The 26,973-nt window shown below is 38.7% G+C and overlaps 1 protein-coding gene across 1 annotated transcript in view; it reads right to left on the bottom strand.

Annotated features, from left to right (window-relative positions):
• The window catches only part of Dcr-1 (Endoribonuclease Dcr-1), a 189,283-nt gene that overhangs the window by 135,636 nt on the left and 26,674 nt on the right, over positions 1-26,973 (bottom strand). Inside the window, exons 4-7 of the mRNA XM_067157086.2 lie at positions 21,210-21,387; positions 16,747-16,872; positions 11,173-11,339; positions 9,125-9,360 (exon numbers count right to left, since the gene is read on the bottom strand). Coding sequence (XP_067013187.2) covers positions 9,125-9,360; positions 11,173-11,339; positions 16,747-16,872; positions 21,210-21,387 — 707 coding nt within the window. The remainder of the gene's footprint in view (positions 1-9,124; positions 9,361-11,172; positions 11,340-16,746; positions 16,873-21,209; positions 21,388-26,973) is intronic.

Here is a 26,973-nt window from a genome sequence, read left to right as displayed (position 1 = left end):
CACCTACTGACTCACAGATGAAGACGAATTCTGATTGGACGACCAACCTACTCGTTTTTGAAAGGTTTGCTATTGTATTGGTTGGGTGCGGATGTTATAGTTTTCATATCCTCTGTGAGTATGGAGAGTAAACGAAAGAAAGTGATTGTTTTTATGGAAGACAAGTTGAGTGCGTTAAAGAGACTGGACAACGGGGAAACTCTTCAAAAAGTGGCTTCAGATTATGGTGTTTGGACGTGTTACAGTGGGAGACTGGGGGGGGAAAAAAAAAGGAGGGAGAAACTGAAAAGTGGTGCTCTACCAGGGCAACAAGTGATGCACTGAAAATTAGAAAATTAATTTTAAAATGTGAGTACGAAAAGTAAAAAGCACTATTTCTTTGGTTCACTCATTACCGGGAAAGGGGCCTGCCAATATCAGGCCTCATTCTGCAAGGAAAGGCGGTGTATTTCAAGGAGTTTGATGAAAGGGACCCTGGTTTTACTGCCAGTACTGGGTGGCTTGATTGGTGGAAAAATGGTATAGCATTAGGCAGCTTTATATCTGTGGAGAAAAACTGTCAGCTAAATCTGATGAGCTTATGAAATAAAAAATGGAATTTCAAGAAATAATTCTTGCTGAAGGATTAACTGGTGATCAGATTTTTAATTGTGATGAGACTGGGCTAAATTTCAACATGGTGCCATCAAAAACTCTCGCAGCCCAAACCGAGATGTCTGCACCTGGCTACAAGCATAGTAAGGAAAGAGTTACTGTTCTTGCCTGTAGTAAAGTTTCTGAGAACTAAAAATCAAAATTGCTTAGGACCGGTAAAGCAAAGAAGCATAGGGCATTTAAAAACATTTCTGTTAACGCTTTTCCAGTCCATTACACAAATCAGAAGGCTGTCTGGATGTCTGCTGACATCTTTAAAACTGTGGGGTTTTTTTTACACAGTTTGTTCCAGATGTAGAAAAATTTCTACCTTGAAACAATCTCCCTAGAAAAACTCTTCTTCTACTAGACAATGCTCCATCACACCCAAATGAAGAGCAATTTAGAAGTGGTGACATCAAAGTCAAGTTCCTCCCTCCTAACGTGACGTCATTATGCCAGCCAATGGACCAAGCTGTGCTGGAAACACTGAAGAGGAAATATCGGTGGAAACTCCTTTCATCCCTGATAGAGGAAATGAACAATGGCAACGACATGATAGAAAAGTTAAAATGAATCAACATGAAAGACGTGGCATACTGGATAGCGCAGTCTTGGAAAGAAGTTAAAACAACGATATTAGCAAAGTCTTGGAACATATTGTTGAGTGAGGGTGAACATCGAGAGGAGGTGGTACAAGAAGACATAGAAAACATTGTTCCCTTACTGAACTGGATTCCTGGCTGTGAGGATACTACGACTCAAGATGTAAGTGGTGTGCAGAAGTTCAGTTGTTTGAACTAACTGATCCTGATATTATTGATTTTGTGAATGCTAACGAAAATGAAGATGATAAAGAAGAATGAAGCATTGTAGAACAAAAGGAGAAAACGGTGACTCACAGTGAAGGATTAAGTGCATTGGAAAAGGCATTAACCTACGTTGAGCAACAGAAGGAAGCAAGGGCAACAGTGGTGTTGATTTTTTGTCGATGGCAGGATCTCGCAGCAAGGAAACGTGAATCAGCAGGCAAGCAGACATTGTTGACAAGTTTCTTTTCATAAAACATTTGGACTGTTTTCGTTCAATACTGCATGTACTGTACAATTGAACTGATAATTCGATATATAGAGTACCATAAAACATGTCATTGTTTTAATAATAAAGTATAGTATTGGACTTCAGCTATCATCCACCCGCTGCACAAGAAAGGAGACAAGTTAGACCCTAACAACTATAGAGGGGTCTCTCTCCTATCAGTGACGTACAAAATCTTCTCCAAAGCATTGCTTAAAAGAGTGGAGGCACAATTAGATTCCTGCATAGGAGAGTACCAAGCTGGATTTAGGAAGTCAAGATCATGCACAGAGCAGATTCTGAACCTCAAAACTATCTTTACCTACAAAAACCTCAGCACCTCACCCTATGTAGCAATTTTCGTTGACTTCCAGAAGGCTTACGACTCGGTAGACAGACAGTCCCTCTTTGAGACGTTGACTGAAATGGGACTGGATAAGAAGACTTTGAATCTTGTGAAGGCTACTCTGACAAACACCGTGTCCAAAGTCAAATTCAGAGGGGTATTATCAAAAAACTTCGAGATCAAAACAGGTGTTAGACAGGGAGATGGTTTGTCCCCTATCCTGTTTAACTGTCTGCTGGAGAAGGTCATTTGGGAATGGACGAAAACACTAGCTGACAACTCTGGATTAAAAGTCGGCTACAAAAAAGACAAGTTAACAGTTACTTGCTTAGCCTTCGCAGATGACCTCACACTCTTAGCTTCAAGTATGGAAGAAGCTACGTTCCAGCTATCCTCCCTAGAACGCATAGCAGCTAAAGCAGGGCGAAAGATCGCTGTCAATAAAACAGAATTTCTGACAAACATCAGAGAAGCACCCAACTTCATTTCTTTGGGGGACAAAATAATACACAAGGCCAACTCATTCAAATATCTTGGAGAGTGGATAACCCCAAATGTTAATGAGGATCTTGCAATGAAGAGTAGATGCATTAAATTAGAAAGAGCTTATCATCTTTGTAAGAACATATACAAGTCTAAATCATTCTCCTTGAATCTTAAACTTAGACACTACAACACCGTAGTAAGACCATCTGTACTGTACGCCTCAGAATGCCTAAACATGACCCGGAAAGGACAACTCAGAAAACTAGAACTGAAAGAGCGAAAGATCCTCAGAAGGATTATGGGTCCCATTAAAGAAGGAGATGGCTACAGAATCAGGCACAACAAGGAACTGTACAGTAAAATAGAGAGCATTACAACAGCTATGAGGAAGAGAAGACTAATCTTCTATGGTCATGTAGTCAGGATGGACAGCCAGAGACTCACTTCAAGAATCTTCAACACTGTATCTAGAGGGAAAGCAACAAATGCCAAATGGACGAATTTAGTATGGAAAGACCTACAATACCTAAACATTGATCCATTGACATTTACAACCGAGATAAATTCAGAAAGTTAGTCAAGACATCTGACTCTCTCCAGTCACTAACAACTAAATCACTGCGTCCAGGAGTAGGAGTGAAATGGACTCACGAAAGAAAAGACATCCATAGCGCTAGAATGAAAGAATACTGGGCTAAGAGGAAGAAAAGAGCTCACCAGAGTTAAGAACCACGTGGTCCATCGTAAGCCTAAACGTAGAAGAAGAAGAAGAAGAAGAAGAAGAAGAAGAAGAATAGTATAGCCTTACCGTTTATTTCAGCTTATTTTCAAAGTTAATCTGTATTATCTGACATTTTCGGTGATCCGATGTACCCCAGGTCCCATTTAGGTCGGATAATTGAGACTCTACTGTATCTGACGTCCATGGGTGCTTTGGGCATCTGGATGTGGGATAATAATGATAATGAAATAGGAAGGGGGAGAAATCCAGTGCCAGCACAAAGCCTACTCCTCAAAGCTCCAAGTTTAACATTCCCAAATATTGTCATGTCCTCACAACATACGACACTACAGAGAGTTTAGAATTGAATCCAAGCTTTTGGCACACAATTTCAAGGTGAAATTTTTCAAACCAATGGGACTCGAAGGCTAACCGTGGTATTTGACCATACAGACTTGGATGACCACGATCATGACCACCAGGTGGGTAAGAACACACCAATAATCTATAGTCTGCTTACCTTAACTTAAACATTCCTGTAAACAAAAGAATGTGGCAGATATTCGGCCAACTGGCTGATGTTCTTTCTTGTCTTCAAGAACTTTCACAGTATATTTTAGCTCCCTCTGTGGATGAGTGGTATAGTGTCAGCCTCCAGATTCCAAGATAGAAGGAAAGAGGGCAAGAGGGAGGCCCAGAGCAAGATGGACAGGCTCTGTTAAGAACAGTATAAGAAAAAAAAGAAGACTGGACTGGAATACAATTACTGAAGAGGAGTGGTGGAAGGAAAGGGAACGGTGGAGAAGTACCATCAACACCTTGACCTAGCAAGAGCTGGATAAGGGGAAATGAAAATGATGATGATGTCATTCAGTTTCCTATTTTTGATTCGAAGTTGAATTTCGATTTTAATTTTTACTTCATAAACAGAAATAAGACTTTGACAAGGAAGTGTATAATCCCCCTCTACTCTTCATCACAGTCATGGATGAAATCCTCAACAGTGTACAACAAAAAAATGGGAAGCAAAATGATAAAGGCCTTACTCTTTGCAGATGACATAGTAATATGAGGAGAAGATGGAAGTACAAGAACAAGTTAATGTATGGAATCAGGAGATAAAGGAATATGGAATGAAAATGAGTGTGGAGAAGAGTAAGACTGTAGTGATGATGAGAGGTAATAAAGAAGGAAGAGGAAAAACGGAAGACAATTAGAAGTTGTGAAAAACTTCAAATATTTGAAAAATATACTGCACCGTTCCCACGTCCAGGGCGGGTCGCGAAGAAATCCAGACGAGCTTGTTTTCGATTAAATTCCAATTTCCATTTCGCCCTGAGGTTGTGGATTCACAGAGATCACTAGATAGCTGTATTTGCCGGCTGATTTCCTTTCAATAGAGCTGATGGACGTCTCCATCGTGCTGATCAATCATTTTTACGTAGTATAATTCGTAATCCTTAACCTAAAGTTGACTATTACTGTCTGCTTATCTTAGTATAACATAAAAATGCCATTAACTTTTGATAATTCTCATTTATTCTAATAGGAAATTCTAGAAAAGCAAAGAAAAATGAAGTATCTTTGGGAAGAAATATCTATCTTCATTAAAAATTAGTTAACTGTTGAATTGATTCATCAAAGATCTTTGATTAAAATATAACATTTACAATTATGTATATTGAAAAGTAGAAAATAAGTATGAAATTATTTCATGAATTCTGTACCAATAAATTAAAACCACATCTCTGATTCATTTCTTTCTGTGAATGAATGAGATTACAATCCCTATATTATTTCTTATTACAAAATTTACACATCTATCTGGAAAAATTTATTGAGCATCAATCCGTTGCCTTGAATTAAATATCCGAACCTTGAATATTCATGTCTTCACTCTTTCATCATATCATTAATATCAATAATATCGAGGATATCAATCACATCAGTTTTTATATATGGATACGTCAGGAAAAAGATAAGCGGTAAGTCATTTACCACATGTGCACTCTTCAAAATTATCATTATCATCATTACCAATAGCTCATGTGGATATCATCCTCCTCATAAATTCTATAACTTAGGTCAACTGTATAAATGTGTCACATGAAACATGCCAACAAGTCATTAATAAATTACAACACCTCACTCATCACTATTTATGAGACTAGGTATCGCATATCATTTAAGAAGACGAACAACCATTGAAAATGAAAACCTACAACCTGTTGTCCAATGACTGGGTCAGGGATGGAATGAAAGCCCCAAATTGCGGCGAGGATGCGAGGATAAGAATTGTGCCGGCTGCCGAGGCCTGTTGCACTCCTCTGGGGCAAAGATTAATGACTGACAGATGAAATGAAATGATAGTGGAAAGTGTTGCTGGAATGAAAGATGACAGGGAAAACCGGAGTACCCGGATAAAAACCTATCCCGCCTCCGCTTTGTCCAGCACAAATCTCACACATGGAGTGACCAGGATTTGAACCACGGCATCCAGCAGTGAGAGGCCGGCGTGCTGCCGCCTGAGCCACGGAGGCTCTTACTCCTCACAATCATTAGCAATCTTTAGCAATTATGTGTGAGTAACCTTTCCAATAGCATAAATATGATAAAATAAGTACGATATATTTCTATCTATCAAGCAAACATGACTCTGGTTGAAATCTGGGTTAATGTTGGTTAATATTCTACTCAACTTTCCTTATATGGATTTATCTTGACGACTTATACGTGCCTACCTTCTATATGTGAGCTATGCAACTCTTATTCACTTTTGGATATGGAATATCTACGAATTATCACTCATCATGGAATTAAATATATATTATTAACCTTAAATTGCATCAATCTTATTATTATAACCACTGCTATAAATCATTCTCTTCTTTATCGACGAAATAATAAGTATCACCATCAGTTTTTTTCTTATTCACTCATTCTTCATATAAATCCTCTGCTTCATATCTCATTATCATATTTCTTCCTTCATATCAACTACCTTCATGTACAAGATTTGACGCACATAATTCCATAATCATCATCTATTTGCTTGAATATTCCATTTCTTCTTAATTCACTTCTGATTCATTCCATGTTTCTCAAATATCTTTTCTTAATTCAATTATAACCTACATATGGCACTGAATTACTTCCATTTTATAAGGGAAGGCACAAAAAGAGGTAGATGGATATGGTGAAGGAGAGTATAGAGAAGAGACGAGTAAAAGTCAAAGAAATACTGGAAGAACGAAGGGAGCAGTGAAGAGAGCGAAAACTGTGGAGGTCCTTCATTCACAACCCGACCCAGAAGACTGGAAACAGAAAATGAAGAAGAAGAAGAAGAAGAAGAAGAAATAGTCCTTCATTTTCCAATTTTTGTTTCGAAGTTTAATTTCCATTTTAATTTTTACTTCAGAATTTCTAATTAAAATAACTTCCCACTGTAAAATAAATTTTAATTAGAAAGTACAGTGTCTCTTTAATGTATGGCTCAATTGAGCAAGATTGCTAGACATGTGATCAGGATGGACATCGAAAAAACAGCCAGACATTATGGGTAGGACAAGAGGAAAGACGGGAACCAAGTAGGCTGTTGAACTCCGAAGGACTGTGCTGAGATGGGATCAAGGTGGAAGGGACAGAGAACTGGAGAAATAAATATACACCAACCAATATATTAGAGCTAAATGACAATGATGATGATGATGACCAAATGTGTCATCAGAGATCATTTATATGCCAAAATCGTTTGACACACCGTGTCGAATGGACTTTTTCCTGCCCTTCAACAATCTGACTACTCCTGGCATGTTTGAACCCACTATCTTGAGATCCGCAGGCCGACACTCTGATCCAGAGAGGTGGCTAGCTCAATGACAGAGAAAAGTACAGGAGGAGGACAGAGAAGCACCAATGGGGAAGACAAGAGAAGAGGATACTGAAAACATGACGAATATAAGAACCAAGTGTGATGACTCATCGAGTTCAGACGCGCCCCGCCAGGCAGCGCTAGAGTTTGGTAGCTCCACAATACCTATCAGCTGGTCTTAGGAATGGTGACACAGGAAACGTATTATTCCGTAACTGATAAGTATATACACTGTCTTTTATTTTAAAAATGAGAGATTACAATTAAAATACCACGGCAGAGAACAATGGAAAAATATCATACACGGAAATAAGAGCTACGACTTCCATCACATGTTGCGAAAAGTACAAGTTACTCGAGTGTATATATACATAAATAATACAACTCCCAGCATATTAAAAAAACATCCATGAGCTATTTAAAGGTAATACTCTACTTACCATCTCAGTTTGTCGGTTGCTGGACTTTCGAAAGCCTGCGTGAAGATTTGGCGGATGTTCGAGATTGTAAATCTCTGAAGAAAAATCAGCACTTCAGATAATGATAAACAAGGCTGGGGATTATATCCATAACATGTTGAAGACAACAGCCAGCACCTGAAGGATCAACTGAAATTGTGTCTATAGAATCGATACAATCAAAAAATATTTTGCTCCACATCGATTTTGAGTTCAGTTTTTCACTAAATACTTTCTCGGCCTGGAAAAGAATGTCACATATACTTTTCGAAGGGGGTGTTAAAAAACACTTCATTATTGCTTGAACCGTAGTCTTTTATTTCGAAGAGAACTGAAAATGTACTATGATTATTATCACGTAGAGAATGGGCACGGGGCGAACACTTAATAAATTTAGAAGAGTGCTTAAGAACGTACCCAGCCAAATGGTAACTCAATCGAAGAGTTTCGAACTGTATATTTCTAACCTGCTTCTCCAATAAACTAATTCTCGATTTTGCTGAGTTTAGACTGGATCTAGCTCGAATTAAATTTCGATTAGCATTTTTTAGGCGCCTTTTGAGCGATAATATTGTACGGCGTGTTGAACTATTAATTTAATCAGGCCACATAACACACGTGTTTTAAGTGCTCAACACACAATGAACTGAGTTTAGGAACTGAAAGCAAAGGAAATTCAACTTATTGACTTGCAATATCTCGCACAGTAACATCTCCCACACTTTCCTACACATGGTTTGCCGGTCTATTGAAGCACGTGTTGGACACCGACGTTTGCAGTGCTCCCAGTGGCGGGTCCACAAACTACCACGCTATAACAGTCGAGTCATCACACTTGGTTCTTATATTCGTCATGCTGAAAATATCAGCTGAAGAGTGGGAGAAGAGAATGTAGAGGAAAAAGAGGTTCCAGGAGAAGACAAAAACTCAAACCATGACAAAGCTGCCTGTGGTCCTACAGAGACCGTAGTGAAAGAAGGGGAAGAAGAAGATAATATGGAATAAGCTTATGTTAATAATGTATAAGTTATTTTAACATTGAACTATTTATGGTGTTGGTCAGGCTCTGTGGCTCAGGCGGTAGCGCATCGGCCTCTCACCAGTAGGTTCTGTGGTTCAAATCCTGGTCACTCCATGTGAAATTTATGCTGGACAAAGCAGAGGCGGGACAGGTTTTTCTCCGGATACTCCGGTTTTCCCTCTCATCTTTCATTCCAGCAACACTCTAAACTATCACTTCATTTCATCTGTCAGTCATTAACCATTGCCCCAGAAGAGTGCGACAGGTTTCGGCAGCCGGCACAATTTCTATCCTCACCGCAAGATGAGGGCTTCATTCATTCCATCCCTGACCCGGTCACTGACTGGAAAACAGGTTGTATGTTTTCATTCATATTTATGGCGTTGACCGAAAGAATTATACACTGAAAAAGCTCTTAAACAAGGCCTATCATTCCTGTAAAACCCTCCAAGTACCTCTCGAAGAATATAAAATCTCTTACAGTCAGACACTCAACCAAAAATTACCTTACCTAATGTATAAAGAACATTCAAGAAATCTTCACATATCCTTAACGGATCAATCTTTGGATCGGGAATGGCTTGCAATTCTTCTTGGAACTCATCAGCATAAACTTCTGTAGGGTCATACCGGTGGTCGATCATAAATTCTCGTGCATGTAAGAGTGTTGCCTCCAGAGTATCATGTAAGCTGCCTGCCTGAGGTAGGCTATATTCCACGACAAGTTCCTTTGGTTTGGCACAATATCTGTAGAGAAAAGAAAAATCAATCCTTTATTACTGTGATTAATCCATACAAATACAATAAGTTCTGTCAGAATGCCGCAGATTTTTTTTCCCTATAACTTGTACGTCGCACCGACACAGATAGGTCTTATGGCAACGAAGGGATAGGAAAGGGCTAGGATTAGGAAGGAAGCGGCTGTGGTTTTAATTAAGATACATCCCCAACATTTGCTTGGTGTGAAAATGGGAAACCACGGAAAACCATTTGCAGGGCTGCCGCAGATGTAGGCTGACAGCATTCAATTCATTCAATCATTCATTTACTCATTCATTAACGAATGCTCTCTCCTCAGTTGGAGGTTATATATGACTGGGACAGAGACCTCTTCATGCATGCATGTATACAGGTCATTCATTAATTATCCAATTATTTATTAATCATTCATTCATGAATAGTTCACTCATTCATCCACATGGAATGTTCTCACCAATTCCAGATAGCCCTACGTGTTCCTCCCCCTTTGAAGCAGAAGGTAACAACAAGGAAGTTAATGACACACCAATATCCCCTGCTCCTCCACCACCTCAGGTACATGAACAAGAGAGAACACATCACTACTACACAAGACAAAAGACCATAAAAAAGACAAGAGATACTGTTCCAGAGGAAAACAGATTTTAAAAGAATTGACAACTAGGAATTAGTGATATTATCATCTCCAATAGTAATAATAGCCACATTATGAAACCTAGATTTCTTCATTTCAACAATTACTAAAAAAAATTTTAATTTTTAATTTATAAATTGCCTTTTTTTCTTACATGAACTTTTAAGAAAAGAATATTCTATGGACTATTGTACAAGTGTTTCCTTGACAACCGTTTTCAACCGTAAAAAGAATTTACATATTTTTATTTTTTAATGTTGTCATTTAATCTTATGCTATTTTTAAGGACACTTTCTCTCAAAGCATTGATACTTTGTCAATATATGAATTTTTCATCTAAACAGTGTTATGTGGCTGAAGATATTAATAATATACAAAACATGTACCACTTTTAACCAATAAGTTGCCTTAAGCAACTAATGTATCGACATGGTGGAAAATAAAAAATACTTAGTTGTGAATTTTACCAGCAACTATCGAAAGTCAAACAAATCTGATTTGACCGCAGAAAGTGAAAACAAGCGCAGATATTCAAAATTCATACAATAAAGTTGTTCATCTGTCCAACTGTAAAACACACTCAAAATCCGTACATTTTACAGAAAAAACGGAATACTTGGCGGGTATGAATTTACCAAGGGAGTTGTTCAATAAATTTCCAAATTCTTTGCAATCATTTAAGAAAAGGCTAAGAAAAGAACAGATAGGGAATCTGCCAGCTGGGCGACTGCCCTAAATGCAGATCAATGTTGACTGATTGATTGATTGATTGATTGATTGATTGATTGATTGATTGATTGATTGATTGATTGATTGATTGAATAGGATTAGACCAATGCTTAATTTAAAGAGAGTTCTTCACTAGGATTTTTTGGGTATATTATTCTGAAATGTGGTGCTCACATACATTGGCACTATACTCTAATTGGAGGTCTTACCAGAGACTTACACTCTCTCTCCTTTACATCCTTACTACAACCCCTACATACCCTCATAACTATATGACTGATAATTCTTACCCAAAACTCTTTTCTTCTCTGTCCTATAAATTATGTTTGGTATGATTTCCTTAGCACTGACACCTCTCTGAACTGATTTTTTTTGCATATACAAAAGAGGCTATTATTACAATGATGATGATAAATCTCACAAACAATTAAACCTACCTCAACACAGATACAATATCACTTGCTGTTTCAGCAGTACTGTGTAAAGTTAGCTCCAAGCGCTGGATCTCTCCTTCTAGTCTGCTGGGATCACTGTTGCTGTTCAGTAAGGGAGAAGTCAGACCCAAGATTCGAGGTTCCCAGCTCAAGTCGAATTCCCGCATAATCTATAGAGAAAAAAAGAAAAGGTTGAACTATAAGATCTCTATACATACCTTGTTGTTTATCAGTACCAATGCAAATAATAATAATAATTTTTACCATACTTGATAGTAGACCTAACACATGCAATAAGTGGTTCAGCGAGGGCAGGAAGGATCTAAAAATAATTGCACTGAATCGTGAAGACATTGCGAACAGAACCAAGTACCGACACCAGATCAATAACCTCAAGTGCTTTCGTGAAGAAGAACAGCAGAACAGCGGACAGACAGCAGAAAGGAGACAGGCTGCCAGCGAGAGAATACAACTATACTGGGCTGCAAAGAAAGCTTCTAAAAATTCGTAAATGTTGCTTATTGTGGTCTCTAACGGCTGAAAAAATCTCAAAAAAAGAATAATATTATTGCTTTTTATGGCTCACTATTTTTATGGTTTACGGAGACGCCAAAGTACCAGAATTTAGTCCCGCAGAAGTTCTTTTACTTGCCAGTAAATCAACTGATTCGAGGCTGACATATTTGCGCACCTTCAAATACCTCCGGACTGAGCCAAGGATCAAACCTTTCAAGCTGGGGTCAGAAGGCCAGAGCCTCAACCATCTGAGTTATCCAGCCTGGCAATAAAAACTTTTTTTTTACAACTTGCTTTACGTCGCACCGGCTCAGATAGTACTTATGGCAACAATGGTACAGGAAAGAGCTAGGAACGGAAAGGAAACAGCCGTGGCCTTAATTAAGTTACAGTCCCAGCATTCGCCTGGTGTGAAAATGGGAAACCAGGGAAAACCATCTACAGGGCTGCCGACAGTGGGATTCGAACCCATTATCTCCCGGATGCAAGCTAACAGCTGCACGCCTCTAACCGCATGGCCAACTCGCCCAGTGGGAATAAATAATATATATAAAATAATCCTTAAGACTGTACCTTTTGCATATTAATCTGATACTCAGTTTTTATACTGGATAAATAAAGAATAGAGGGAAAAAAAAGAAGAACCAGAAGATTGGAGGAAGGGTCTGATAATCTCAATAATCAGGAAGGGGGATAAGAAAGAATGTAGCAACTATAGGGGAATCACCCTCATTTCTCACGTAGCAAAGATCTTTGAGAGGATATTACAGGGAAGACTGAGGAAGAAAGTAAAAAAGGAAATGGAGGAAGAGCAAAATGGACTTAGAAGAGATAGACCAACTTTTGATCTAATTTTTGCATTAAGGGACATGATGGAGAAAAGATGGGAGTTTAGAAAGAGTTTAGTGACTGAGAAGGCATATGACACTGTACCGTGGCAACTGGTCTAGGATGCATTGATAAAAACGGAAGTAGGCAGATCAGAAGTACAAATGATCAAAGCCATGTATGAAAAGTGTGTAAGTAGTGTGAAAAGTAAGATAGGACAAACAAACTGGTTCAATGTAGGAACAGGACTTCGACAAGGAAGTCTATTACCTCCTCTACTATTCACCACAGTCATGAAATCCCCAAGAGTGTACAACAAAGAGACAAAGGCCTTACTCTTTGCAGATGACAGAGTCATATGGGGGAAAAAGATGAAATGGAAGTACAAGAACAATTTACTGTATGGAATTGGGAGACAGAGGAATATGGAATGAAAATAAGTGTTGAGAAGAGTGAGACAGTAGTGATGACAAGAAGGGAGGGAGGGAGGAAGAGGGAGTATACCTGCAAAAGATGGGAAAATAAACAAAAACATTGGAAAGAGAATCCAACAAGCCAATGGGTTTCACCAATGTATAGTATGGAACCAAGACATCCAACAGAAAAGCAAGAAAATTCTGTACTCAACGTATTATACTCAAATTTTGACACACAGGTAACCCCGTTACAAGCGGGATTGTTATCTGCGATTTCGCATATACGCAATTTTGGTTTTAAGTATAGTACTACCATCTGTTAAGAGTACATGGAAGCTGTAATGCCTTAAGGCAGGTACAGATATGCGTGCTGAACTCTGTAACGTACACTACATAGCGTGTCAAGGTTAAATGGGGCAAGCCCATCTCTATGCACATCTTCTGTAGAGATGTCAATCGTCAGTTCTGGTCAGTAGAGCTGTGAAGTTGCACTTGACAAGTTACGTATTTAAAATGCCAGGTAAAAGGAAAGAAAGTGTGCCTGTTGAAGGAAAGAAGCGTGTACGAAAGTATTATTTGTTAGAAACAAAGTTAGAATTTTGGATTGCTATGAGAAAGTTGAGCGTATTGTTGACATTCAGCGTGCTTTGGAACTTAATGAACCCACAGTGACAACTCCACGTGACAATGCATAATAAATTTGAAAAACTGCTCAATCTTCTACTAACTTAAGTGGGATTAGAGTGACCAAATCTAGGGCGTCAAAAGGTTGTGACAAAAGTAGGCTGGGAGTTCATTGGAGATGGAATAAAAACAGTTGGACCGGGCGGTTGGCCATGCGGTTAGGAGTGCGCAGCTGTTAGCTCGCATCCGGGAGATAGCGGGTTTGAACCCCACTGTCGGCAGCCCTGAAGATGGTTTTCCATGGTTTCCCATTTTCACCCCAAGCAAATGCTAGGGCTGTACCTTAATTAAGGCCATGGCGCATTTCCTCTCCTATCTTCGCCACAAGAGCTATTTGGGTCAATGTGACATAAAACAACTAGCAAATAAAAAAACCCGGTTGGATGACTTCTGCTATTTTCAGTGACTATTTTGTTAATGAACTGAATACAGAATTGAAGGTCTACTGTGAGAAAGAAACAATTCCTTTCATAATTCTTCTCCTCCTCGGTAATGTTGCCAGCCACTCACATTCCATTATTGATTCAAATAAAAAACATTGAAGTCCTATTTCTGATATCAAACACTACGTCTATCCTACAATCCATGGACCAGGAATTATTCTACATTCAAGGCATACTATCTGCATAAAACTTTTTCCAATCTCATGAAAGAATGTGATTTGAATGCCGAACTTACCATCAAGATTTTCTGGCAACAGTTTAATATTACGATGGTGATTGATATTACGACATGATTCCGAAATGTACAAATAGCGTATGGAGAAAACTGTGGTCCATTGCTGTGTCAGTGCTAGATGATGAAGTGATCAGTGACATCACCAGTGCAACGAGAGAAATTGCAGACATGGCACGACAGATCTGATTCACTGATGTCAATGAAGAGAATGTGTGTGACCTCCTAAAACTCTCGTTCCAAAGATCTGAGCAACGAAGATTTGACCATTTTGAGTGAGAACAGTAAGTAGAAACAGAAGTCGAGGAAGTTCAGCCTCTTAGAAAGCTGAGAACAAAGAAAATGGCCGAGGCCTTCAGAATGATCGACGCTGCAATGGCAATTTTTGAAGAACATGATCCTGAAGAAGTAAGAGTGCAAAAGTGAAGAAAAAAGTTGAACATTGTCTTAAATGTTACACGGAGCTGTATAATCAACTGGCAGAGAAGACTAAGCAGTCAACAACTAAACATTTCTTTGCAAAAAAATTAGCACTTCAAATGAAAGTCAAGCACCTAGTGAGAACACTTCAGCTACAAAGGATCTGCATTAAACCCACAGCGGAAACTGAACCGAATACAGCATTGTCCTTTTATTCGACGTAGATGATCCAGAGCACCTATTTAGAGTATGTAGATGGACTTAATGAAATTATTTTAGTTTATTATTGTGTGTTTCACATTTTTAAGTGTATAAATTTTGCATAAAATGCGTTTCAGAAACATAATAATGGTTAGTTTTTGTAAAAATACTAAGAATTTCTGCTATTTTAAAATTAGTATGTCAGTAAACAGAAACCTATCCATTTTACATATAAAATGACTTGATTTACGCGAATTCGGTATGCGCAGCAATTCTGCGGAACGTAACTATTGCATATAACAAGGTCTATCTGTACGCAGAATCCAACCAGCCGATATAAAATTCCTTAGAAGAATAACTGGCAAGACATGAAGGGCTAAAATCAGAAACATAGAAATCATAGAGGGAATTGGATTTCCCTACTGCAAGACACATGATGAGATTGAACAAGGATAGAGTCCCAAAGCGAGTATTGACTGAGAAAATAATAGGAGGAAGACAACAGGGGAGGCTCAGAAAGAGGTGATGGATATGGTGAAGGGAAGTATAGAGAAGAGAGGAGTAAAAGTAGAAGAAAAATTGGAGGAAGGAAGGGAGTGGTGGAGAGAGAGAACTGTGGAGGACGTTGATTCTTAACCCAGAAAACTGGAAACGGGAAATTAAGGAGAAGGAGAAGAAGAAGAAGAAGAAGAAAGAAAGAAAGAAAGAAAGAAAGAAAGAAAGAAAGAAAGAAAGAATTATCTAAGTCAGGTTCAGTTCAAGTTTTGCTGTCCATCTGTTTCTCAGTTTATCTATTACAGCATCAAGGAAAAATGAATATGTGATTTTCATGACACTTAGCGCTTAAGTTTAGGTTAAGACGAGTATGATCTTCGCTTGACAATTGAGTTTCCTGAATATTATTTAGTTATATCAATCGGAAGCCATATTTTTTGGCCATGTTAGCCCGGAAGGGCATAAACAACAAGTGGAGATATATTTATCCCCTAGTACGTCAGCATTGCATTTGTGTTTATCACACGATAGCTTGCATCGCCAGAAGAATACACCAATTGTGAACTGTTAATGAAACCACTGTAAAAATGAAACGATTGTAAAATCTCCAAAATAGCATGAAACAATTGTAAAATTTCTAAAATAGTAATAAAGAACACAGCCAGAACCAAAATCCCCACCCCCACCTCCCTCACAATGTCATACCACCCTAACCCATCTCCCTATTCCATCAAACCCCCAAACCGCCAAATCTCCTGGCCAGAGAGAAGGCATTACCTTCTAGGTGGCCCGCCCCTCCCCTTAAAGGAGGGAAATGAAAATTTTCATCATGATGATGATGATGATGATGATGATGATGATGATGATGATGATGATGATGATCAGTGGTGTCCATCCCAAGTGTCCAGTCCGACGAGGCCCACACACCGTACTCCAACAAGGCATTTTATAGACACTTCAAAACGTGTATCAGATAGGTGGACCGAGTGGCTTTTGTGGGGTTTCACCCTTCGAATGTTCACAGCTATATTCTGGAACAGTGGAAGTGTTTATATTCAAGACTCCCCTCACATCCTGCTAAATTATTACTAAATACTCAATACTCTCTTGGAAATAAACAAATAAATATGAAAAGGAACATCCAATAGGATAAACACAATGATAGATCCATGAGGTTAGAAGGAGCAACAGTAAGAGAAGTCTAGAGCAAACATGGAAAGACACAAGGACACACGAAAAAAAAAATTAGGATCCAAAACAAAAGATTGTAATTTCCACAATTATCATTGTATATGAAAATATTAATCTTAATTTCCAATTTTAATTCAAAGCTTCACCTCACCTGCCTCATGGGGTGTTTCTTGACAGCTCGATGACATTCGTCCAACACAATTAGGTTCAGGTCCTTGAATGACAAGTAGTGACTTTTAAGGATGTTGTAGCAGATATCGCTTGTCATTACGAGAACCTAAATAACACAATATTGGTTAAGTTTACTACATAGTTATTACATTCTAAATACAGTACTTAACAGCAGGTGACTACAGTAAAGACGAACCATTTTTACTCATTAAAGAAAATGAACATACATACATATATACGGGGGCTGTAAATACAGTAGTGGAAACATAGTCCAGACACTCGCAGGAGATCGAGCGTGCGCAAATAGAAAATGGGAGCGATCAGGTAGCGCTGTTTTCGATGTGTAATGTGCATTTGGCAGACATCCATTTGGAAGTGTTGTTGCTGTGTGGCACTGAAGTGAAGAGTGTTGATTTCACCGTTGTAAAGCATGTTTTCAAAACGTGATTGGCATTCGTCGATTAAAATTGAGGTTCCAGGTGGCAAAAAAGCATCAAGAGTGTTATCAAGGATTACGTGAAGCCTGTGGCGAGAATGCATTTCCATATAGGACGGCTATACGATGAGTCAAAGCATTTTGTGCAGGCTGGAATGAGACTGCGGATTTGCACCACACAGGTCAGCTGTCGATTCCTCAAAATCACATTGACATCGTGAGTGGCCTTGTTTCTGTAGACCATTGATCGACTGTCCAGGAATTGTCCGTAGAGGTTGGTCTCGGTCATCAACCAGTGTGGCACATATTGACAAAATGTCTTAACATGAGGAAAATTGCATCCTGCTGGGTTACACATCAACTTACCGACGTACAGAAATGATGCTGGTATGCACTGGCTGGCACATCCATGAGGACAGATACCACAATGAAGAAGACACAGTTCTGCAGTGTATTGTCACCACTGATGAGACATCGGTATAAGCCTACGAGCCTGAATAAAAGAGTCAATCGAATTAATAGCATCACCCAGGTTCGCCACATCCACAGAAATTTTGACAGGAACTCAAGTCAGGAGAAGCTTATGCTGAACATGGCATATAACTATAAGGGTGTTATTCTTACACATGCTGTGCCTGAGGGACAAACCGTCAACAGTGACTACTATTGCCAATTTCTGGAGCGACATCTGCATCCGCCTATGCGGCGCAAACATCCATGTTTATTGCAAGATAATCGCACTATCATGTTGCATGACAATGCACATTGTCATGTCGCAAATAATGTCAAACTCTTGTTGCAACGGTGGAATTGGGAGGTCCTGGAACACCCTCCAAACTCACCAGACGTGAGTCCTTCTGACTTCGACCTGTTTCCGAAGTTGAAGGAACTCCACTGCAGCCGCAGATTTTCTGATGTGGCGTCTGTACTTTGCGCAGTAGGGAGTTCCGTAGCTGTCATCAACGGAGAATGCCTTGCGAACGGTCCCCAATGGCTTCCCGACATTTGGCAAAAAGGTAATAACTTTCCAGGTGACTACAAGGAAGGAATGTAATGCAATTGTACTTGTTAGTTCATTAAATATTGCCACTACTTTATTTACAGCCCTCATACATACATACATTAATTTCTTTTTTTTTTAAATACTTGGCTTTACGATAGCTGCAGTCGCACTATTGGCAGCCCTGAAGATGTTTTTCCATGGTTTCCCATTTTCACTATATCACAATATGAAAGTATTAATTCATCCACCTTGTTCAATACTATGTATCGCACACTAAAATACTGATTAATACATTGGAGACCATGTCTTAAGGTGGCATATGGGCAGGCAGACCGCCATATTTTGAATGATTTTAAAAAATTGTCAAAAATAGTAGGTAATTTGCAAGTGTAACACATATATATCATCAAAAAATTAAAAGGGTCTATTCTACAAATTAAAAAGTTGCATTAAGATCTATTGAATACTTTTCACATTACACATTTTCCAACAGTATGCCTTTTGCAACAACAACAAAAAAAAAAGTCTGACAACAAATTCTTACACATAATGAGCTTTAGTATGGAATAGTTTGAAGCATTCAAGGACACGAAGTACTGCAGAACACATTGGATAACACCAGCATGTCCATATTCTCATTACTTTCCCATTTTACGCTTTTCCTTTATCTGCACAGGCTTTGCAAGTGCATCCAAATCACCAAAAGTACCCGGCGAATGTGAATCATTCCCCGCTTCTGAATTATCATCGCTTGCGTCACATCATTCTAAATGAATCTCCAGTCATATATAGATCATGAAACATTAGCTAAATAAACTACAAAGTGCAAAATCACACCTGGGTGGAATATGATAGAATAGGTTATAAATACCTTCATTACTAACATGAAGTTCAAAATCAGGGTCTAGATCTGAATTATCTACCTCTTCTTCTGAACCACAGTCATCAAAAATCACTTCTAAAATCTCTACAATTCCACTTTCATTCAATGATCCAATCAAGATAGCACAAACAAAACACTTCGCACGATGTAAACAAAACTCTGAAAGTGCGCGCCTTGAGCAGCTGGAAGCAAGGCTGGAAGCATGGAGTGTAGAAGCGAACTTGAGCAAAAATAAGCTGCTACAAGTTCAAGAAAACAACGACAGAGGACACGAACGCACGATATAGCTGTTATAAAAGCTCTTTAATGTGGTACGTATAGTTTCCGCTCGATTCTCGACCTGGCTGTGTTGACAATATAAGAAATACGCGGGCCCGAGTTAGCCTCGGGCGCGGTCAGTCTGCGCTGTCACCCCACCCTGATTCACACTCAGGCTCGGTCTCTAATGTGTTAAATAGTATTACAATAACATTGTATACATGTTTTTTTTTAGGAACTTGTTTTATCTGTACAACTTGAAAGGTGATAGTACAAATGTACATAGTAATGTGTTTTTACCATATAATGTAAACTTTCAATGTGTTTCAAAAAACAGCTACTTTTAATATTAGTCTTCAAGCAAACTTGAATATACGAACAGGATAGATAACCACTCGAAAACATGACTACTTGATGTCATTCAATACAAAATTGTTTTAAATTTGGCAAGGTATTACTATCGAGAATGTGTTGTCTAATGTAAATGTATGACAGCTGAAGATGACTTTGTGGAGTCGAAACTGGTCCTGTTCTTTAAAAAAAATTTAATAAATAAGTACATATTAGCTGCCTCTGTGGATCAGCGGTAGAGTGTCGGCCTCCGGATCCCAAGATAACGGGTTCAAAACCGGCAGAGGTAGTCGGATTTTTGAAGGGCGGAAAAAAGTCCATTCGACCCTCCATGTCGTACGATGTCGGCATGTAAAAGATCTCTGGTGACACATTTGGTGTTTACCCGACAAAATTAATTAAATCTCAGCCATAGACGCCCAAGAGAGTTTCGGTTTACTCGGCCTGCCATCTAGTGGGGGCCTAGAGTAAAACGGGACGTCGAAATTGACGAGCAGACAGCCAGATGGCGTCAAATTGAAATGTCTGCACACGGTAGCTGAGGCCATACGATTATTATTATTATTATTATTATTATTATTATTAGTACATATTTAAAACATAAAATAACTGTCAACTTTTTTTTCTTTTTTTACAAGTTGCTTTACGTTGCACCGACACTGCTAGGTCTTATGGCGACGTTGGAACAGGAAAGGGCTAGGAGTGGGAAGGAAGCAGCCATTGCCTTAATTAAGGTACAGCACCAACATTTACCTGGTGTGGCAATGGGAAACCATGGAAAACCAATGTCCAATAACGGACCATTTATGTTGGTATCTTCAGGGTTGCCGACAGTGAAGTTCGAACCCACTATCTCCAAAATGCAAGCTCACAGCTGCGTGACCCTAATGACACGGCCAACTTGCTGGGTTCAAGCAAAGACAGAATGAGAAACAAAGATGTTAGAAAGGAAGTCGGAATAGAAAACCTAAATGAGAGAATTGATAGGAATAAACTAACATGGTTTGGACATGTAAAGATGACAGAGGAGAAAAGAATACCAAAACAGATGATAGAGATAAATTTCGAGGGAAAGAGAGTGAAACGGTTGAACAAGGTGGATCGATTTAAAAAAGAGGAGTGCAAGAAAAAGAAACTTGGAATGGGACAAAACGATGGAAGAGGAATGGTGGAAAGAGAAAGGAAGGTGAAGAAGTAACATAAATGCCCCGACCTGACAGGAGCTGCATAAGAGGAAAGGAGGAGGATTTCTATGCTGCAAGTTTTATTCTCTGCATAGGTTATGAATACTCATTTATTTGATTTATTTCATATTTACATACTTTTATTACCATTATTTATTTAATATTGTAGCAATTCACTAAATAGTCACAATAAATACAACTCTTGCTCCAGATTCTCTCTAGGAAATTTCTGAAGCTCTCCTTATACTACCTATGATAATGCTGAATTGTTTACAATAATTTGACAGAAGCCCATTGAAACACCAGAATACAGCAGCAACTAACTTACCTGAAGGTTGACAAATTCCCGTTCCCACTCGTCTGCTCCCCATGACTCCACCTGTTCACTCGAGCTGTACTCGCCCACACTCAGGTCGGTCAGGTGACGGATGTAAGCAGCCTGTTGTGCCACCAGTGACACTGTATCCACCAGATACAATGTACGCTTCCCTCCATGGTGAAATGGCCTATAAGAATGGTACAGAAATAAAACAATCATTTAAAACAGGCCATGACAAAATGTTTATAAATCTAGGAGTCAGCACTCAAACCTAGGAGCCAGGTAATTTTTCTAGTACAGTAGAGTCTCGTCAATTCGAACTAATTGGGACCGAAGTCTGTTCGGATTACAAAATTTTCGGATTAACCAGAATATATTTTCTAATAATAATGTTATTGTTTTTACGTCTTGCTAACTACTTTTACAGTTTCCAGGGACACCTAGGTACCGGAATTTTCTCCCGCAGGAGTTCTTTTATGTGCCAGTAAATATACTTACACGAGGCTGACATATTTGAGCACCTTCATATACCACCGGACTGAGCCAGGATCGAACCTGCTAAGTTGGGGTCAGAAGGCCAGCGCCTCAACCGTCTGAGGAAAATAGTTTCTACAATACAGTACATACTGTAATTTGAAATGTCAATTCTTTAGCAGTTACGTTAATGAAATACTGTACAAAATTACAGTACGGTAGTTAAGAACCCGTAGAGGAGGAAACGACTAAAACTAGATTAAAACTTGTCTCCTAAAACTGATAAAATACGGTAACACACATGCAGATGCACTGGCCGCCATAGAACTTGCCGTACACTGCATCAAGCAACACTCCGCTGCTATGCCCACTGATGTGATGTTTATGAAAAGCTGGTTTAACACTGCATTTTCGAGTAGGTTCCAATCACTACAGCAAAAGAAACTGACAGACTTTGTAAAAATAAACGACCAGTGATTGATGGTTTATGATGTGTAATTATGTTTACATTAAGTTAGTGTAATAAAGTATGACTAATAAAATGCAAGTAAATCTTCATTCTATAATATGTTCTTTCATTTCAATAAGGAGAATTTTTTTTAAATTGAATATTTCAGTTCGGATTAACCGGACTTTCGTATTAACAGGACTCTAGTGTATTCGCATCGTTAATATACTGGCATCTAGCCTTTTGAAAAATAAAACATGGTATATTGTGATTTTATACACAACAGATTACCATAAAATATAAAGATAGCAGGACACTGAACTAAATAAGACACGCCACAATGTATACAAATTTATGAAACTAGCCAATTGTTGCATACATACATTTTGATACTGCTCTAAGAAACTTGTAAATTGTAAAATGTGAACAGCAAAGTGAATATTGTCATTGACAACACCAAACTGCACAATTCCTTTGTATGTATTAGTCTGTCATGTTAAAGGATTAATAACTTAAAATTTAAACATTATCTACATATCTAAAATAGGATACAAGGAACAACCTGTACTTTACAAGATATCCTTATTTAGCCTTTTGTGTCCATGCACACGCCTAGGAGCTTCGTATCCTGTCAACGTATGGAAATAAATTCCACGAGAATACATTCTATTTCACTTTAAAATAATAGCTCTGTTGAAATAATCAATTTAATAGCAAACGAGATTCTATTGTGATAGTAAAGGAGCATCGCAGGGTATTTGTGTCATTTACACAAGAAGAATATTTGAGTTATTTCTATGCCATTAATACTTTTTTACGAGAGGTTTTCTCGACACCCAAACATTCGTACTGAATTCATAATTAATATTAAGTACAAGGTGTAGGAATCGTTCTGGAGAGATCTGGAACTACGCATCTTAATTTTCCTCCTATTGCTTATTGCTTATATAATATAATTAATATCAAAGCAGAAATCGCCTAGAATGTAATGGGGTTGTGTATTATTACAGGCGCTTTGCAATACAGTAGAGTCTCGTTAATCCGAACTAACTGGGACTGGAGTCTGTTCAGATTACGAAATTTTCGGATTAACCGGAAAATATTTTCTAATAATAATGTTATTGTTTTTACGTCCCGATAACTACTTTTACGGTTTCCGGAGACGCCTAGGTGCCAGGATTTTCTCCCGCAGGAGTTCTTTTACGTGCCAGTAAATCTACTTACACGAGGTGACATATTTGAGCACCTTGAAATACCACCGGACTTAGCCAGGATCGTACCTGCCAAGTTGGAGACAGAAGGCCAGCGCCTCAACCGTCTCTGAGGAAAATAGTTTCTACAATACAGTGCAGTACAACTAGTGTCACATTCAGATGCCGCGGCTGCCTTAAAAATTGTCGCACGCTACGTCGAGCAACACTCCGCTGCTACGCCTATTGATGTGATGTTTATGAGACGCTGGTTTAAATCTGCATCTTCGAGTAGGTTCCAATCTCTACGGCAAAAGGAACTAACGGACTTTGTAAAGATAAACGACCAGTGATTAGTGGTTTATGATATGTAATTATGTTCACATTAAGTTATTCTAGTAAAATATGTCTATTCATTCTATAATATGCTCTTTCATTTCAATAAGAAGATTTTTTAAAAAAAATGAATATTTCAGTTCAGATTAACCGGACTTTCGGATTAACGGGGTTCGGATTATCAGGACTCTAGTGTAGTTCACTGACACCAAACTGGGAATTAAACATATAAAGGAGGAGATTATACTCAGCTCAAAAAATAAGGCACCAAAGAAAGAATTTTAGGCGCGATGGCAACCTGGCACACAGGATTTGCCGTGCCCCGATTTAAAATTTATTCTACCTTAGGATTCCCGCATGACAAATAATAGAAATAATGAAATAGCATCACCGCCTCCTCCACTGTCGCTTGAACTCCTTCATGAGCAAGAAATTTTATAATTATGCATTGCGCAGTGGAGGGGTGCACCTGTTGCTCTGACATCATGAGCGTCACTGACGAAATGGGTGGAAGTACATAACAGCCGGCTCTTCCCATTCCTAATGGCCCCACCCAAGCACACTAGAAGCGCGGGTCCCATCCTACCAACTGTTGATTCTCACAAACAAAAATCCTGTTTATATGTGATTAACCTGCTAGTTATACTTGATCAGTTGGTAGTTGATTAGCTGCCTAGGAGACTGATTACCCTGGATCAAATAGGGGTATTTCAGTTGCCTTGACAAAGAATATTGAAATGTATTCGAAACGTTGACAAACTGTATGGAATGCTCATTTCTTATTTTATCCTCTCTGGTGACCCCACACATCCAGCGTAATATACGCATTTCTGCCACTTCTAAATTCTTCTCTTGGGCCTCAGTAATGGGCCACGTTTCTGCACCGTACATCAGAGCTGGACGCACTAATGACTTGCACACCTTCCCTTTCAGTCTGCAATTCACATACATATGGGCATACATACGGTAATCTTCCAAAATAGATAACACAACGGATACTAGCAACACCTTGGTAGCAAGTCTGTGTCCCACAGCCACCTTGACACTGACATTCTGTGATACCCTCTTGGTTCTGAACTCTTATTTCTTGAATTAACTCACAATTGTAAATTGATGATAATTGAATAATCTTAACATACTGACAACAGGCAATATGAATTTACATAGTTCATTAGCGAATACAAGATAATCAGCTATGTAAATTAACATTTTTTTAACATAATTTTATTTTACCCTGGTTTCCTCCAATTCGATGGCTGCTAAATGGGGTTCTGGCAACAAAGAAAGAGATCTCCCGCAGTAGACAGCTATTTGTGACCGTGTCAGGAAGGGATTTGAACTGTATTTCTTAAGACTGTATCATCTCTGCCAAATAGAAGCTAAGCTGATGAGACTATGAGCTATTACTCTTGCCTGATGAAATTATTTCTAAATTTGAACTGATACATATTTTTTCTTCAATAGTGTTTCCACCATGCCTCAGATTGAAGAACTTAAGATGATATCAATAGGAATAGGAAAGGGCTAGGAGTGGGAAGGAAGCAGCTGTGGCTTTAATTAAGGTACAGACCCAGCATATGCCCGGTGTGAAAATGGGAAACCACAGAAAACCATCTTCAGGGTTGCAGACAGTGGGGTTCGAACCCACTATCTCCTGAATGCAAGTTCAGAGCTGCGCACCCCTAACCGCATGGCCAACTTGCTCAGTACAAATCAAACTGAAGAGATAAGTGAAATAATAACAATAATAATGGCTTTACATCACACAAACTATTTTTACGTTTATTCAGGTGCCTGAATTTAGTCCCACAGGAGTTATTTTACGTGACATATAATGGAAAAGAAGAAAATTCTCTTCATGAGGATGAGTGAAATAAAATGGAAGACACCCTGTGGCTGGCTCCTCCATTGTAGTCCAACTAACTTTCTCAGCAGATTAATAATCCTAGTGGTATTTGAAGGTGCTCAGATACACCAGTCTCACATCGGTAAATTTACTGGAACGTTAAAGAACTCCTGCGGGACAAAATTCCGGCACACTGGCATCTCTGAAAACTGTAAAAGTAGCTGATGGGACCAAAAAGTCAGTAACATTATTATTAATCCTGGTGGAAACTTTTAACTTGAGAATAATCTTGTTATACATACTTCTGAGTTTGTGTGCCATGTTACACTTCTTAGGAAGTAGAAAAAAGTCTTTGCAAAATGTGTGTTAAAAAATTACACCTGACATAGAATAAACAAGAAGTTTCAGATGACCAACACACGAAAATTCTATAGAACCTTAAACACAATCTCAGCGAATATAACCCTCCAAGTCTACAGTTCAAAAACTCTGACAGTGAGGTAGCTCACAATGACAAGAGCAACTGCCAGATTCTGGGGAATTACTAAGGGCCTGTACTACGACAGCCAGATAAAAGTGCGGTATAAAATTATTTGGCAGTTTGGACATTTATCTGGAAGTTCGGTTGAAAACGCGTACTACGACTTTAATTTAAGTGCAATCTGGGAAAATATTCTAGAGTATAGCTATGCCGAAGCTGGAGAGGCTGTTAATGCTCTTATCTGGGACGCTACTGTAGAGAATCAAGATGGCTTCACATCAAGATGAATCTACATCTGCATGATGCTGTGCGAAATTAAGTTGTTACAATGTAATGTATGTATATATTTTTAAAGTATGTCATGCTTCCTGTCCAGCTATCATAGAATTCTTAAAGATTTCCCAAACTAGCAAGTTGTTGCTACTGTCTATATGAGTAGCACACAAGCTGTCAGCAGGAAGCTTCATGGATAGCCGTGGGCGTTAGGGCGACATCGTTTGCTGCTATGCAGCTTTTTGTGGGTGTGAGTCCCAGTAGACTAACATTTTTTTTTTACCTTCTAAATGATAGTCAGTAGGGTACGAAAGGTGATAGTACACATTTCCTAAACATTAACATGCGTGTCCAAAGCGTGGGCTCTGTTCCAAATCTATCCGCGATGCACATATGGAGTAAATGTATACGACGTTGTTCATGGCGATTCGTCTGTCGAACGAGGATGTTAAGGAGGTTATATTTCTTTTACTTCATAACAACTTGCTACAATAGTATTTAAGCTAAAGTGAGATAAATGCTTGCCAGTTACTATTCTCACATTGTATTGAAAAGTAAATAACTACTTATTCAATGAGCAAGCAATAAATTGAATTAATAATAAAATTAATGATCCTACGCTGAATCAGTGGCATTAATCACGAATATAAACTTTACATTCGCCGTAACGCGCATCCTCGTAAATAGTACTAGACAAAGAAAGATACATAACCTGAATCTTAACT

Source organism: Anabrus simplex, chromosome 13 (assembly GCF_040414725.1).
Source record: "Anabrus simplex isolate iqAnaSimp1 chromosome 13, ASM4041472v1, whole genome shotgun sequence".
In the NCBI taxonomy this organism is placed as follows: domain Eukaryota; kingdom Metazoa; phylum Arthropoda; class Insecta; order Orthoptera; family Tettigoniidae; genus Anabrus; species Anabrus simplex.
Note: the sequence above shows the minus strand (reverse complement) of the source record. Positions and strands in the feature narration are given on the sequence as shown.